The 18,639-nt window shown below is 28.5% G+C and overlaps 1 protein-coding gene across 2 annotated transcripts in view; it reads left to right on the forward strand.

The window, feature by feature from the left end:
• LOC103569521 (cold shock domain-containing protein E1) overlaps positions 1 to 18,639 on the forward strand; it is a 102,260-nt gene that overhangs the window by 6,929 nt on the left and 76,692 nt on the right. For both annotated transcript variants that reach the window (XM_008546859.3, XM_053738658.1), the window contains exon 4: positions 7,886 to 8,076. In XM_008546859.3, the coding sequence (XP_008545081.1) occupies positions 7,886 to 8,076 (191 nt within the window). The remainder of the gene's footprint in view (positions 1 to 7,885; positions 8,077 to 18,639) is intronic.

Raw genomic sequence — 18,639 nt, forward strand, 5'->3', positions numbered from 1 at the left:
ACAAAATGTTATAATGCCTTTTTTGTAGATTATTTTATTTCTCACAAAGTATCTATCATAAAGTTTTCGAAAATCCTGAAAGCTGCTTCAGTTGTTTTCATCATTTAAAAATCAATTTCTTACAAGATAATGTAGTCTGGTTGATTTTAATTACTTATAAAATTGAAAATATAATTATAGAAAAATAATAATGGGTTCATTTGATTAAAAATCATCGATCAATATTGATTTTTTGGAACGAAATAATTCGTTAAAAACTAAAAAATGTTAACCTAAAATTTATTCAAATATTTTTGAGTTAAACAAATTAGTACACGGACAAAAAAATATAGTAAAATTTACTAAAAAATATGGGAATAATTACTAAATTTAGATAATAATCTTAAAAGGCTTATGATTTATATGAAAAATTCATAAACAGATAAGTAAATTTTACTATTCCGTTAAGTAAATTGTACTATTCCGTTTAGTGAATTTTACTATTCCGTTTAGTAAATTTTACTATCCTGTTTAGTAAATTTTACTATATTAGAATGAAAAAAAATGAAATAAAATTTGTATTAGCTTTTAACTTTTTATTTTTATTACTATGATTTGAATTATTATTGCTATTCATGCCATCTGTATTGGTGTTGGTGTCAATTTTTTTTTTTAAAAAATCACTTGGTTTCAACCGAGATTCGAACCCTGATCTCCCGCGCGCGAGTCCTTTCCTATGTCTGACGGCCCGATGTCTCCTTTGGCCAAAAGTTTCAGAACTTGTAATACATATTTGTATATGCTATCCCCACCAAATTTTAATTTTATCTATACATAATAGAATTTACTATACAGATAGTAAAAAAATATAATCGTGTTAGCAAAAAGTACATTGCGTATAGTAATTTTTAATATATTGTATAGTAACAAAACATATATTGTATTAGAAAATTTACTTTCTTAAATTTGTATTTATTAAAAATACTTATAGTAAAATTTACTATACAGATAGTAAAAAATACAGTTGTGTTAGCAAAAAATACATTCAGCATAGTAATTTTTAAGGAGGTTCGACCGATACTAGTGAGTCAAAGTAGTGTTTGGATTTTTTTGTTTGCTAAATTCTCCTAATAGTTATGAAAATTCATTATTTTAATTTATAATAACATAACGAATTCATAAATTAATATTTATTACTTATTCAATTAAAGAAAGTAATGAAATTACTTGGTTATTTTTGACTCATATGATTTAATAAAAAGATTTTGCGACAGCACGTTCTAACTTCTTACACATCGATATTCAAATTAAAGCGGGAAAAATTTATTTCTAATCTCGTCTCTCTTATTAATGTATTTCTATCTTTGTTTTTTCTCTCAGCGACGTTGCCAAGCCCTCAATAATATGTATCTCTGTCGATGAACGAGATTAAATAATAAAATTTAACTTGAATTATTTAAATAATTACAACGGTAACGCTATATTAAAATCTTATCATATTCCAAAAATATTCAAGTTTATGACATGTGGTTTTTTATTTCTTAAACTTGGGAGGTTAATAATGAAAATAATCGAACAAGTCATGACGGGAGCTTGTCCACCATAAGAGCCTGTGTATAAGAACTTTAAAAACGTCATTTTTAAATCTTTTTTTTTTTTTAAACTAGACGGTGGATCGTATTCAAATTTTGAGAATACATAGATAAAGTACTTCTTTACATGTATACTAAGTTTCAAATCTTAAAGTTGGAAAATCCTTTTTACATTAGATTCGGTCGAACCTCCTTAATATCTTATTATGTAATTATTACTAACTAGTTAATTTTACTAAACGTTTAGTAATAATTACAATACAGAATGTAATTTTTCATATCTGTTAGTAAAGTTTACTGTAAGATTGTAATTTTTACTAAATTTTTTTCTCCGTGTATTGTTCGGTGTTTTTTTCTTGAATGAGCATATTACTTTTTTTTATTACTCTTAAGGAAAAAAGGAAAGGGTAAAATTCATTACATTTGTTTTCATGGATAATGTTTCAGAAAATTTTTTCATAATCTATCACAATTAGTTGAGTAGTTGAACCAAAAATACTATTGGTTCAAATATATATTTGTAACACGATAGTATTCATGACAATTTTTTTAATCTACAAATTTTGTATCATAACGTTATAAGTATACGTCCTTTAAAATTTTTTAAAAAACCATTTTTTGTCTATTTCTTTTTCTATTCTTCCCTGAATTAATATTTTTCATGACATATCCGATCTGGTAGATTTGATGGTATTTTCTTCCTTGCAATAAAAAATTGGAGGACAAAAGTTACTTCCGTATTGATAGAAAATTACGGGAATGACGTTCCAAGAATAAGGTAACGATACCTAAGTCAACTTCGGTGAAAATAATAACTTCCCGAATTTTTAGAAATTTACAATTTTCTTAGTGGGAAGCTAAAAAGGTATCTTATGATTTTTTGATGAATCCATCTGTTCAAAAGTTATTGGAGCTGGAAGTCAAATTTATAGTAAATTTTCAGATCTTTTTACTTTTCCAGCGAAACTATCAGAGTTATCACAAAATTTCATGGAATCTCTTTTTTTCCCTACAAATTATTTCCAATAAAGTTTTTTCGAATTCCGTATTGCTTTGTAGTTATTCACATTTTAATGTTAAGCTTTTGAAATCGATCAGAATACTACTTTTTTTTTTTAGAGCACTCTAAGCATTCTAATAGCCACTGAAGTAGATCATTATTTTTTTTCTTCGATGAAAAATCGCGGCGTTGGCTGGGCTCGATCCTGGGTCCTTTAGATTCAAAGTCTGGCGCACTAACCACAGCGCTGAGGAATTAACATGAACTACAGAGTCTTTTTTATTTATTTAGACGCAGGTGAATGACCATATATGATTTGTTTTTCCCGAGATTATTCAGAATTACTTTGAATTTGATTAAATTTTAAAACCACATACATTTATAAATTCTTTTTGTAAGAAAAAATAGATTCCCGAAAAAAAAAACGGTCTGTCGGTTGACCCTGCGGGCCAGCCCCAAAACTTCCCGCTGTTTTCGACCTCAAAGAGCTCGAAAACATTAGTGTAGATATATTTTCGAGCTCTTCGAGCTCGAAAATGCTATCACATGCAATTGTTTTTTTATGATCTTTTCAAGCTCTAACAAGTTACCTATTATGCTGAAGTTTGAAAATTTAAGAATCGAAAATCATCAATGAAGCGGTTTTTAAAATTTAGTTCCTGATTATGTTCAGTAAAATAAGTGTATTGAGGCAGAAATCAATGTCGGGGATCAAAATCAAGATTTAAATAAATTTTGACTCATGTAAGAAACAATAAAATATGAAATATCCGATAAAAATATTAAAAACTACGTTTTATCGATTTTTTTGTTGATAATATGATTTAAACTAAAAACCAAGTTCGATGACATTATATGATCAAAAGAAACCATAAAAAAGATGAGTTGGTATGATATCAGGCACATTTTAGTACGTTATATTATGATTTATCCGGAAAAAATAACATAAAATGTTATTTTTTTAACTTTTCAACGCCGATATCTTTTGAACTAATCAATCGATTTTGATAGTTGACGTGGCAATCGGCTCGTTTTATTGAATTCTAGAGCTGATTAAAATTTGAAATCGATCGCGTCAGTCGTTTCTAAAATATTTAGAAAAAACCGCTTTTCACCATTTCTTTCTCCCGTGATAACTCTCGAACGAATTATTCGATTTTAATGTTTGAGGTGGCAATCGACGCGTTTTATTGAGTACTAGAGCTGATTAGATTTTGAAGTCGATCGTATAAGTCGTTTTTGAGAAATCAATAAAAAACTAAAAAAAAAATTTTTTTTTTTTTCGTAATTCGCCAATATTTTCGAGTCTATTCGATCAAATAATCTGAAATTTTCAGAAAAGTTGAAGGCCAACAAGCTCTTTCGATTGCCACCTCAACCATCCAAATCGATTCATTAGTTCAAAAGTTACAAAGAGTTTACATACATACATACACACACATACACACACACACACACACACACACACACACACACACACACACACACACACACACACACACACACACACACACACACACACTCGGACATCATTCTGAAAATAGTCAGAATAGCTTCCTAGGACCTCAAAACGTCGACATCTGATGAAAACTCGATTTTCAAAAATCGGGGTGAAAACAATAACTTCCCGAAATTTTTGAAAATCGTCGATTTTCTTAGCGGGAAGTTAAAAATTTAGATCTAGCTAAATCTAATCAGAACATCAAAGATCGGAATTTCTCATGATTTCGATCTGCATGATCAAAGTAGATGTATTCCAATTAATTCAGACTTTTGACGGTCTCTTTGATCTATAATTTTTTAAAAAATTTTATTTCAAAGAGCTTTGAAATTTCCATAAAAATCATAATTTTGAGTTTAGGGATTTTTCGTTTTTTGTCTTGATCTTCGTTGACTACACATACCCATACGTGGTCATATATAAACCTTTTATGAGCATATATGGTCCATTTACGATTTCAAATAAAAAAAATTAATATCTATATAAGACTATATGGATCATATATGGTCATGTATAGCCATACATAGCCCATACATGGCCATGTATGAAATCACTAGGAAACTATATATGGCCCTGTATGGTTATATATTCCTTGACTAAGTCATACATGGTCATATATGATATCTAAGATGAGTAAATAATAAATTATGTACTTTAATATATGACAATATATGCCCGCATATAATCATACATGGTCATATATAGCTATATATGATGAAACTCAATGCATATATATGTTCATATATGACCATATATAGTCATATATGGCCACGTATAGAACCACTGGAAAACTATATATGCCCATATACAGATATATGTTTTGGTCAAGTCATATATGATCATATATAATTTCCGAGACGAGAAATAGTAAATGGGGCACTCTGACATGTAACTATATATGGGTATACATGGCCATATATAGTCATATATGAACATGCATAGCCATATATGAAATCATTTGGAAACTATATATGAGCCATATATGATACACATATGGCCATACATGACCATATAAGATTCGTTTTTCGCGGGTGGGAAATAGAAAAGTGCGATGAGCGACCTTTAAGTATTAATATTAAGAGCTCATCTTTCTCCAGGCATCTTATTCCACTTCCTTGCAACTATTCAATAGGGGGTTTCGAGAAAAAATAATAGTCGTTTTTTTCGAATCAGTTGTAACGGGGTAAATTTGAATTTACCGCGTTCAATTAAGTTCAAAATAAAATCTATTATGTGTACTGTCGGTCATGTGACATTACCACCCAGGGTATTCCGGGTAGGTAGCGACTAGTCATCCGGAAATGGAAATTTCAATTGCTCGACCGTCAATCCCACTTAGACTTAAGTAGGAGAGAAAAGACAACCAAAGTCAAGAAGGGAGCGAGCAAATATAAACTGGGACCGAAACGAGAATCGGGCATTAGTTACCGGAACGACCAGACCGAACGGACCTAGTCCAGTCGAGAGTAAAGTTCAACAGCTGAGGAAACGCCACCATAAGACGCAATTATAGACGCCGACATTTAGACATTGCGAATAAAGTATCAGGTCGAAGAAGAGTACGGGAGTCGGTAAAGGCTAGAGTAAGAGCGAGGAAGCAGGAGTTGGAACGAGACGAGACAAAAGTACCTGGACGAGACTAGAACGAGACCAGGACGAGACAAGGAAAATTTTAAACGAACACCACGAGGAGGAAGAGTTGGAGTAACTTCTGTAAAGGTAATTTTATTAATTTATTCCAAGCAGAAAGCCGGAAAAATTAAATAAATACGAAGTTATATGTCGTATATCGTCGCGTCTCAATAAATTATTCGTAAAATCAAAATTAAAATATATTAATCCGGAATTAACAAGCAAATAATTAATTAATAAACTCCAGGTAGGTTGCCGGAGCTTTTACATAGTCAAATATTTCCAGGCAGGTAGCCAGAAATATTCTAGAAGTTTCCAGGTAGGTCGAGTAACTCACACACCGGAAACTATCGAATCTAGTCATAGTCGTTAGTCGAAAAATCAATTAATTATAAGTAAAATTAATAAAATAAATAAAATTAATAAGAAATTGTCTCAGGAAAAATTATAAAAAGGTCCGCAGTCAAAGTCGCCGAAAAAAAATTAATTAGGAAAAATTAAGTTAATTAATGAAATTATAATTAATTAAATAGAGGAAATAAGTAAAGAAAGGTATTAATAAAAATAAGAATAATCATTGTGAGGAACAAGTACCTGAAAAGGAGCACGGGATAAAAGCTGATAAAAAATGGCGGAACTTGAGTTCAAATGAAGTGGTAACGTCGCGATGAATTCACTGAGGAAAAATCGTTGTGTTATTAAGTTAAAAGTTACTGGTGATAAAATTAATAGAAGGAATAATAATCAATAAAAGTAGAGAAAAAAATCAATTAATAAATTAATTAATAATTATATAATTTTCTAAATTAATTTATTTATTTCTAGCAGGAAAATTAATTTAAACTCAGTGTGTGTGAAAAGAATAAAGTCCAGGGGACTGAGTGAGTGTGTGAATGAATTAAATCAGAATTTTAATGGAAAATTGTAGTAATTAAGTATCGTGAAGGTTAAGCGATTTTTAACAATTGTGTGTGTGAGTATGTGGAAATGCCAAAGGTAGTTGGCCAAATTTAGTGGAAAATTTAGTAATTAAGTATCGCGAAGGTTAAGCGATTTTTAACAATTGTGTGAGTGAGTGTGTGGAAATGCCAAAGGTAGTTGGTCAATTTTAATAAAGAAATTATTGCGGGTCAATTAATTAAATTAGGTTAAGTGAAATATTGCGGGTCAATAAAAATAAGGTTTTAATAAAGGTATAAGGTTATAAGTTTATAAAAGGTATCTAAGATTTATAAAAGTGATAAGGTATAATGTGATGAAGTTATAAAGTATAATGTTATAAGGTTTATATAAGGTATAATGTTATAAGGTTTATATAAGGTATACTGTTATAAGGTTTATATAAGGTATACTGTTATAAGGTTTATAAAAGATATAAGGTTATAAGGTTTATAAAGGGTTATAAGTAAATAAGGTTTATAAAGGTCAAAAAGGTTAAAAAGGTTATTGAATAAATAAAAAGGTTTAAAGTGTCAATCGGAGAAGTAAATTATTTATAAGTTATCCTTCCTCATCCTTCTCTTACAATTAAATAAATTACACCGACCCTGACGATTTAAGATCCGGTTCTGGGAGGCCGTTATCACTTCCAGTGGCGCCCTTAAAAAGGTAATTTAAGGACGACCAGAGTAACAGCATAGCCCTGTTATACAGTCTAATATTAAATCTGTTTAATATACAAATGATGGTTAGGTGCATTCCGCGAGATGGCTTTGTCCAAGTCGCACCTCTTGCAGTGACTCGTCTATACGCCTGTTTCAATACATATCATTTCTAACATGTACTTTCCCTTTAAATTAATTTGTATATCTCTCATCTTCTTTTCATTATCACGCACAACGTTTTACTCTCTTATATTTTTCGACTTAGGCAGTGATTGTTTCAATCTAATTCTATAGTATCGTCATTAAATCTATATATTTACTTTCTTAAATATGATAAAACAAATGCGATGATACTACTGCTCGTATTGTTGAAATTATTGGCATTCCTGTGATAATTGTCCATCTAAATATTCATTACTAATGAGTCCGTGTATCAGCAGAGTGATAAATGTTTTGACTGATATGCAGACAGATCCAAGTTCGAGCCCCAGTGACAACGAATAATTTTTCATGAATAAAAACAGTAATCGTAAACAAACAATCATTATATACAATGTATGTTGATTATTAATAATAGGTATTGAGTGAAGAGAGAGTGACTGGTAATGTAACTACGGAACTTCAAGCCAATGGTGACTCTCAAGGCCGTATCAGCTATGAGAATCGTGGTGAATGTTTTTTTTTGCCATATACCAAAGATGATGTCGAAGGAAATGTTACTTTGCGAGCTGGCGATAAAGTATCCTTTCAAATTGCAACCAATCAAAGGTATTTTTTTTTATTTTGTTATTTAATGCACGGAAAGAAAAAATCTGATAAAATTTGTTATTTTTTAAATAAAAATTACTATTTCATCGAAGCAAACTTGAAACGGCCCAAAAATAAATAAATTGTCCTCCAAATAAGTATAAATTTTAATCGCTTAATCTTATGAATTGCTAAATCACACGTAAAATTATTTTGAGTTTTACAGTACAAAGAAATAAGCATTCAATAAATTTTATTATTTGATTTACTAAAAAATCTATTTTAGAATGAAACTTTCACTGAGACTGCTATTGAATTTTTACTAATCTATCACTGAGAGAACAAAATGGTTTTTTGAACTACAAAAAACATAATTCAATGAGACCTCTACTATTAACTGCAGTTTCGTTAACTGATATGATATTAGTTAACTGTAACAGAAAAGTATAGTTAAGGTGACTATTTAGTGGTAAATTTAACAGTTTCTTATTCAGCATGCCCAGAAGAAAATTGTTATGACTATCATACTTCTATAGTTAGCAACTTGTATTCGATACAATTATCATCACAATATAAATATAGTAACCACTATTAAGAATTTATGGTTCTAGCTATTACATTAGTTTAACGCCTTCATCATTTCAACAATGATAAATTCAAAAAATTATTTTTTTTTTTTTTAATTCTCAATTCAAGTGAAGTACAAGGGTAATTACTTTTATATTGCATTAAACATATTAACATACCTACATACTCGCTCTTTTCTCTGAGAATTGAAGAAAACTTTTTCGCCACTACCCTACGGAGGATTCGAACCTAACACCTAACACACTAAACGCGCGAGAGACCGACGATAATACTACTAGTCTACGGAACCAGTTAAGAAATTTTAGTTCGCCTGTGTTTCTAATTTTTTATTCCCATATTGAATTTTTATATCCTATTAGTTTTAAAATATTTTACAAATATTTCCGAATGGGAATATTTATAAAGTATGTCAATATTCAAGAAAACATTTATTTAAATATTTCCAAGAAATATTTCTAAAAAAAAAAATATTTAAAATAATTTACAAAAGAACAATTTTTAGGATGTTTGTAACATATTTTTTTTAGTTATTTAAAATGTATTTTTTAGCAATACTTTCGAGGAAATATTTGTAAATCCTTTTTGCCACCTTTTTGAAGTTGATATATTATAGAATTATTTAAAAAATATTGACAATATATCCTGGAAATATTTTTTAAATAGTTTGGTGTTGATAAAATTTACAATTTATTTTGTACACGATAATTTTTTTTAATAACTTTTACAAGTGACAATAGTCTAATGTAAATAATTAAGTTGGATACGACATATGCAACACAGAGAATAAAATCTAATAATATTTGTTATTTTTCAAATAAAATTACTATTCCACCGAGGCAAACTTGAAACAGTCCAAAAATACAGAAATTTTCCTTTCAATAAGTAAAAATTATAATCGCCTAATCCTGTATATTGCAATATAATAATTTTATCTTAGTGTTCTTAACTACACGTTTGTCTTCAAACTTTTGACAATCGTTAATACATTAGGCAAATAATTTAATAACGGTTTTATTAATCACCATTTTAATGTTAATTAAAGTAACTTATCACAGTTCAATCGATCTACCTATTAGTAGTTGGAGAAACTATTGATGCATAATGAAATACGGTGACTATATTGTCAGAGTAGTTGCGTTGACTATTATAAGTACACTGTGAAAAATTCCCAACAAATTTTACTATGGGTGCATAGTAACACCGGAATATAAGAAAACGGATACAAAATTTACAAGTGTCCCATAGTAAACGTATGCGCAGACTACACGATTGTGGCCTATGCGCATACGTTTATTATGAGACACTTGTAAATTTTGTATCAGTTTTCTTATAGTCCGGTGTTACTATGCACCCATAGTAAAATTTATTGGGAAATCTTCAAAGTGTAGTGGGGTGGGCCAAAAAAGTGACTATTTTTTTTTCTTTAGTTACAGTGAATAGTACCTTAGGTAACTATAGTGCCATCGAGTATAATACTTGAGTTCGGAGTTTGGGAACACGAGCGAAGCGAATGTTACCAACCGAACGAAAATATTATACTTGATGTCACTAGTTGTCTACGATATTTTACATAATAAATGTTCAAAATTAGAACGTCGTTAAATGCTTAACGTCGGCATCATGCGGTCGCGATCATTTTAATAATTTATCTTCATAGAAATCAATGTTTTGTTTTTGGTTCAGTTTATTTATTTATAAAAAATTACTTAAGTGTTTATTTATTTAATTATTAAAAATAAAATTTAATACTTATTTATTTAATGAAAATTAAAATAATATTTTTATTTTATTGTTTTACTAATCAATAAACATGAAAACTAACCTAATAAAGAGTCTAATACATGTATTATTTAATACAAAAACTTGAACAAGTTTTTCTCTAAATTTAAAACTAACAAGTCTTAAAATTTTAGGTTAATTAATATCCTCCTTTGATTCCATTTTATTAAAATGAAGTATTTATTTTTACTTTCAATCACTTTTTAATAAAATTAGAGTTTAGCTTATAAATTTAATGTGACATAAATTTATCAGTTAATGACGATCCACAATCGTTAGCCAATCAATTTAATGCGCATGTGTAATCTAGAGAATTTTTTTTGCTAATGATGTAGCTTTAGGTAAAGGTGAGTTCACCTCGGTAACCTATCTTGAACATTTTGATAACTTGAATTATATAGTAGGGATATATTACGCCTATTTTCGTCGAATTTTGCGGTAGAAGAGATGCACAAATGCTTTAAGAAAGTTAAAATTTTAAGGTTGAAAATTTGAGCTCTTAATATTAATATTAAGAGGTGTCTATTTGCAATTTTTTATTTCCCATTGAAATAACATAGCAAAAAAATATTTTTATGTTTAGGATTTTATTGATCAGCATCTAATCAATGGATCGCAAAGATTGATACTTGTAGGCAATTGGACGAACTACAGAAAGGTCTCTTATGATTCTTCGCTTATTCCACTCGGTTCAAAGATATTTAATGTTAAAGTTTAACCTTAAATAGATTATTGGCAATTTCACAATATTTTTAATTTTGACTTTAAAAATATGGTTCGATAGTGAAAAAAATATTTTACTTTATGAAGTACACGTCAAATTTTCTAAAAAAATGTCGAATTTGTTATGGAATCATTGATTTAATGTTTAAAACTTAAAATTTCTTGAATATTGAATTAAAGTTGAAATAAAATAAAAGTATAACCTTAATTATCTTTCAAATATGCTATCACAATTACTACAGCAATTTCATACTTATTAAACGAAAATACTAATTACAATGAATTTCACATTCTTATGTTTAAAGTAGGCTTTGAAAATTTAAGTCGTAATACAAATAATTATTTTCAATTAAAAATTTTTTTTGTAATTATTGATTGCAAATAATCAACATTTCTTATACTTTAATTAAATTATAACTCTGAATTTATTTCGTTAGATGAACAACAACTTCTGCAAAAACAATAAAGACCTAAATAACTATTGAAGTACTTCAATTTAATTAATCCGCACTTTGTATGCTCAACTAATAAATATTCTAAGAATAAGAGATAATTTCTCCATAAATTTTTAATTGAAAATAATTATTTGTACTACAAATTAAATTTTTAAAGCTTTCTTTAAACATACCAAAGTGAAATTCATTTTAATTAGTATTTTTGTATAATAAGTATGAAATTGCTCTAGTAATTCTGATAGTATAGTTGAAAGATAATTAAGGTTATACTTTCATTTTATTTTAACTTTAATTCAATATTCAAGAAATTTTAAGTTTTAAACATTAAATCAATGATTCCATAACAAATTCGACATTTTTTTAAAAAATTTGACGTGTACTTCATAAAGTAAAATATTTTTTTCACTGTCGAACCATATTTTTACAGTCAAAATTAAAAATATTGTGAAATTGCCAATAATCTATTTAAGGTTAAGCTTTAACACTCAATAACTTTGAGCCGAGTGGATTAAGCGAAAAAATCATAAGATCCCTGATTAAGATAAATGATTTGCTCCATGTTAAGTGTATATCTATATTAGGGTGCTTCGTTTCCGGTGAAAGTGTTTTTTTTTGTTGCTCATCAAGCAAAATATTGTTTTTCATGCAAAAACAAAAATTCCTGGCAAGTTTGAGCTCTTGATTCCAATCCTAAGCACTTTCCATTTGATTTCCAAGATTTCCCATTTAAAATACACGTAAATTAAATTACTTTTTTTTTAACTTTCTAATACTCAGCTGCGTTTTATGATATCGACACGGTTTTGGTCGCAAATTGTAAGGCGTTTAGTGTTCTTTAAAAGTGCCCATAGTAACTTAGCTATGATTCCAGCTGTTTCACTGATGTCCGCTGAGGAAGTCATTTTTCGTATCAAATTGACCTTTATTGACTTGCAGAATGTAAACCAATGAATGCACACCAAAAATGTAAATGGGAATTTTATAGGAAATTTTATTCCCTTCAAAAAAAGGCCTATGACTCAAGTCGCCAATTTAATATAGTGGAAACCTAAAACATGCAAACCTTCTCAATAAGACAATTTATAAATAAATTGAGAAAAATATAGATAGCCCGAACTGGGAATCGAACCCAGACCATGTCGGTATCGCGCCGAGTGCTCTACCAGTTGAGCTATCCGGCACTATACTATATTCTGTTCAATTTGATCTATATATTAATCGATTTAAATTGTTTTAAATTCAAATTGTTTTGAATTATTACATCGTCGAATTCTCTACAAGATTAAATATCAATCTTTGTGATCCGTTGATAGATGCTGAGTAATAAAATTTTGAACATTAAAAAAATTTTTTTGCTATGTTATTTTAATGGGAAATAAAAAATTGCAAATAGGCACCTCTTGATATTAATATTAAGAGCTCAAATTTTAACAGAATTTTTTTTTTGTCATCTCAAACAATATTTTTACTGTAACTACAGAAAAAAAAAATAGTCACTTTTTTTAGTCCACCCTAATTAGTAGTTACAGAAACAATTGGATGATAAACAAACTAAAATAGTCACTAGTACATTCTTTATTTGTAGGGGTAAACTAAAAAAGTATTATTATTATTATTGCTGAAGTATAAGCTCTTAGAAATAATATTAAATAGTTACCATAACAAAACAAAAAATGTTTGTAATGCTTAGTTGATACTACTACTTTCAAATAGGTCTAGACACTATGATATAGTACAACAAACTAGAAACATTAGTTAAAATTACTATTTTTTCATACTCATCCCTTTCTAGTTACCATAAACATGCACTTTTTTCTCAGTGGCAGATTGTAAAAACTGTTTCCTTGTGTGTAATAATAATTTTTTTTTGCCACTGATTTATTTGGCTTCGTCAAAAAATCGAATAGTTTTATTTTCAAAAATCGTATCGGAAATGTTGTTTGAGATGACGAAAAAAACATACTTCCAAAGTTTGAGCTCCTAATATTTATATTAACAACTGCCTCATCGCAATTTTTCATTTAAATAACATGGAAAAATTTTTTTTTAAACCTTTGAATTTTATGACTCATCAGCAAATCATTTTATCAAAAAGACCAATATGTAATTTTGTAGAAAATTGAATGTTCTACAACAAAGGTCTCTTATTATTTTTCGATAAATTTGATTTTTCACAAGTCAAAGTTGGATTCGTGGTAAATTTTAGTATTATTTAACTTTTTCGACGAAATTATCAGACTTATCTTAAAATGTTACATCACCTTTATTGTGGATCATTCCATTTCCGACAAATTATCTCTTATATAGTTCTCGAAATTATTGCAAATTCTTTAGTTATTTGCGTTTTAAAGTAAGTAAATAAAATCGACCAGGATACGATTTCTTGAAACGAATTAAATTGTAAATGTAAATAACTAAAGAACTTTCAAAAATTTTGAAAACTTTTTCAGAAATACTTTATAGGAAATGATCTATAAAAAAGATCCTAAAACAATTTAAGTTAAGTCTGATAATTTCGCCGAAAAAGTAAAAAAAATACCAAAATTTACTATTAATTCACCTTTGACATTGAATAATTTTTGAAAAATTAAATTTATCGAAAAATAATAAGAGACCTTTTTTGTAGAGCATTTAATTTCCTGCAAAATTGTATATTGATCTTTTTGATAAAATGATTCGCTGATGAGTTATAAAATTCAAAAATTTAAGAAAAATTTTTCCCATGTTATTCAAACGGAAAATCGAAAATTGCGATGAGGCAGTTGTTAATATTAATATTCAGTGCTCAAACTTTGAAAGTAATTTTTTTTCGTCCTCTCGAATAACATTTGCGATATGATTTTTGAAAATAAAAATAATCGATTTTTTTTTAATCAGTCATATATATATATATATATATATATATATATATATATATACATATATTAGGGTGTTTCAGAAAAAAAAATTTTTTTCTTATGGTCTCAAAAGTTAGTCTTAGGTATAAAATAAATCCTCCCAAGAGAGCAGCTCGAAATCTTAAATCTACTAAGAGCTCAACGAATCCTTATTTTCCCATTCAAATTGCATGTCAAAAAAAATTTTTTTTTGTTTTTTAAAAATAAAAGTATTAAAAAAATTTTATTTCGAAAATCGAAGCAGACAGTCTTGTATGAAATTAAAGTCTCTACAAAAAAGCTCCTGATTGTTTTCTCCGGAGAACTAACAGAAAAAAAGTTATGACGCTTTAAACTATATTAAATAGTATAACTTCATGTTTCCATTATATTAAATAGTTTTTTTAATAGAAATTTAGCTTTTTTCATCTGAACTAATGTTATCTGTCAATTTTTTTTTAAACACGTGGGAAAAATTTTCCTTACTTTTAAAACAGAACTTTTTTTTTAATTTAAAAATACAGAAAGAAAAAAAATTTTAATTCTTAAAAAAAATATTTTTCCTTCGAAATTAATACGGAAAATAAGTAAGATTTCTACTTAGCATATAGATTCACTATATAAACATGTACACGTAATAAAATCCGGAAATTATCTTTACGTTAAGTTTTTTAATTCACTATTTTTTCAAGCTTCACAACGTTTTTTCTGTTATCTGTATGAAGAAAACACTTAAGGGCTTTTTTGTAGAGAACTTAAATTTGCTACAAGACCAAGTACTTTGATTTTCGAAAAAAAAATTTCAAATACTTTTATATACAAAAAACAAAAAAAAATTTTTTTTAAGACTAACTTTTAAGACCATAAGACTTTAAAAAAAAAAGAAATGTTTATTTTGAAATACCCTATTATATATATATATATATATATATATATACATATATATATATATATCTTAAATGTCAACTTAAATACACCATTTTTTTACTACAATGGAATTCAAATCTAGGCTTTGCTAGTATTCCAGTTCGGTAGCAAGAATGCTTACCATTCGGCTATAAGTACCATTTCAATATCTCTGGGTATACACAAAATATAAAAGAGATATAATACACTCGATATTACACATGACCAAATGTTGGAATTTAATTTACCACACTAAACTAGTATTAATTGAACTACACTTTGTGGTCATCGTATTGACAAATGGAGTAGCATGAAGGGCACTGTATAAGATCAATCTCTATAGTAGTTCTATTTACTATTCGACTGAGGTAAAAATTAGTTGGCTCAGTAACTATTCCATGTAGTATGGAAACTCATCTTGTGGTTTCTTAAGCCCTACAACTTTGTAACAATTAATTAGTATTACTATTTTTAGGGATAGGACGGCGCGTCTTAGCGCACTGTTGACTCAGCTTCAACTCTACTCATTTTTTAATAAATAAAAATATTATTGATAAAAAAACAATTTTATTTAACATTTGCCTTTATTTCTTAAACATAACACAGATAAAAAATAATGAAAATTTTATGTATATATGTATGCAAATATAATCATATGAAAAAATATGTATTAGGGTGTCTCATATCATATATGCATCAAATGAATAAGAAAAAAGTTACAGGGCTTTTGAACGTCAACGAAAAATCAAGTTAAAAAATATTAATTTTTGGAACTTAAATGTCAAGGAAAAGTGAAATTAATTTTTTGTTGACATTTAAAGCCTTGTAACTTTTTTCTCATTCATTTGACGTATATATGATATCAAATACTTTTTGTAGGAAATTAAATTTCTTACAAAACCGTGCTTGTCAAAATTTGAAAAAAAAATTTTTTGATACAATAGAAATGAAAAATTACGAAATAGTAGTTTATCTATCGAGTGCGATCGTGTTTAAGACGTGAGTGTGAAGATTGTACCACCACACGAGCGTCTTAGACTCGATTGTACTAGATAAATACATTAGTTTTTGTGACAGATATTTAAAATTTAGTGCCTATAAATGGCAGGTTATAAATCCGCGTTAATTTATTTGGCATGATTGTTTTGAGTATTTGTTGAAAATTAGAGAAAAGTCGGTAAGTGGACGAATTAAAATGATGATAAATTTTGTCACAAGATGACTCGTTAAGTTACTTCGATATTTTTTGGTCTTTTGCTATCGCACATGTAATCAAAAAATATTTTTTCTTGATCCCCGACCCGAAAGTACGGACTTCCTGGCTGCTTTTTGCTCCAAAAAGAACGACTTTTGGGGCTTACATGAATTATAGCGTGTTCTGGTGAACTACGTTTTTTTTCTGGCTCAGTCGTGTAACTATATTCAGAAGCGCGTTTGTGTCAGTATACTCACACATGAATAATACACTATAAAGTGTATAGTATACAGTGCCGGCGTACTGACAGCTCAATATAACCAACAACATAACCAACGCAGATCATTTTAAATCGTGATAATTACTATAATTTTTAAGAGCTAATACTACTGAGCGATATTAAGGGTATTCTCATACTGTACCCCCCCCCCTCCCGCTTTTAAAAAATTTCTATGGGATTCAACTGTTATAACCATATGAAAATTTTACTGATTAGTTAAATAAAATTGAAAAAAGACTTGCAATTGATATCAATCGGGAGTTAAATGAAATTTGTTGAGTAAATTTTAGTCTTTAAAATTTAAAAATTTAAATCATAAAATTGACATGAAAATTTAACTGAGATTTATTTTACAAATTTCGTTTAGCTTGCAATTGATATCAATTGCAAGTAATTTCTTTTTTTAATCTATATCTTAGTGAAATTACGACTACGTTTTCCTTTTTTTAATTAAAGTTTTAATTTTTTTTTTAATTAATTAATATAATTTTAATTCGGTTATGAGAATTGTAAGTAATTGAAATTTTTAAAATAGTGGGGGGCACTGTCTAAGCTCCAGGGATGACCTGGCAGGCTTCGCCTCGGTTTTGCAAAAGTCGGGCGGACCGCTCCCTCCCCCGCCTTTGTCCATATTTCCGTACTTTCGGTTGGAGATCAAGAAAAATAGTATACAACCCACGGCCAGAATGTTGGATACCCTGACACATGGAATATAAAAGCCTCGGCTTCACCTCGGCATCTATATTCCATGCGCCAGAAAATCCAACTTTCTGGCCTAGGGTAGTAATATACTACAGTCGAGTCTCGTTATGAACCCGCATAAAGGGGTGTAGGGGAATATAATTCTAAGAATTTGTGTACCCCCACTCTGTCAGCGCAGGCGACAGTCGTGAGTTGAACTTCCCCTACTTTTTAAGCGTGTGAGTGTGTACGTGATTGTTTCCAGTATCTCGTTATGAGTCCGTTTGACTTGAGTGTTATGTTTCTTATATGTAAATAGGACTAATATGATAAATAAACTCTTAATTTCTTTTCATGAATATACGGTCTCATATCGAGACTCTGAAATTAATTTTTTTTTCACGTTGTGGAGGGGGAAGGTCTTCCGTGGAAATCCTGGTTCACGGACTCATAACGAGCGGACTCATAACGAAACTCGACTGTATTTGATCCGATGATGACGTCATTATTAGAACGATTAGGTATCTTTTTTACCAGCTGTATCTTATCTAATATTTTTAACTGCCGGCTATAGGAGCCAAAAGTAGTAGATTTCAAGTGTCTGTCACAAAAAATAATTCAAACAATAATTTCACAAATAATAATTTAATTGGGCTAAAATTTAGGGAGGTTTTTTTTATAATATAAAGTAACTTTTGAGCCCATAAGAGGTTAAAAAAAAATATTTTTTTTTTTTTTTTTTTTTTTTAGAACACTAATATATATATTTTCATATGATTATATTTGCATACATATATACATAAAATTTTCATTATTTTTTATCTGTATTATGTTTAATAAATAAAGGCAAATGTTAAATAAAATTGTTTTTTTATCAATAAGGTAAAGTACCCAGTAGTTGAACAGGTTTCAAAGTAAAACGTATTTGACCTTACTTTTAATATATAAAGTTGTAATTATTAGTTCAAATTGGTGATTTTCATGAAAATATAAATAATTTTGAATCGATTGAAGCACAAAATAACGCAGATAATTGAATATTTATATTTTTATAACGTTTTTAAGATAGACTAAGAAAGGAGTAGTTGCTGAACAATCAAC

Source organism: Microplitis demolitor, chromosome 4, assembly GCF_026212275.2.
Source record: "Microplitis demolitor isolate Queensland-Clemson2020A chromosome 4, iyMicDemo2.1a, whole genome shotgun sequence".
Taxonomy (NCBI): Eukaryota; Metazoa; Arthropoda; class Insecta; order Hymenoptera; family Braconidae; genus Microplitis; species Microplitis demolitor.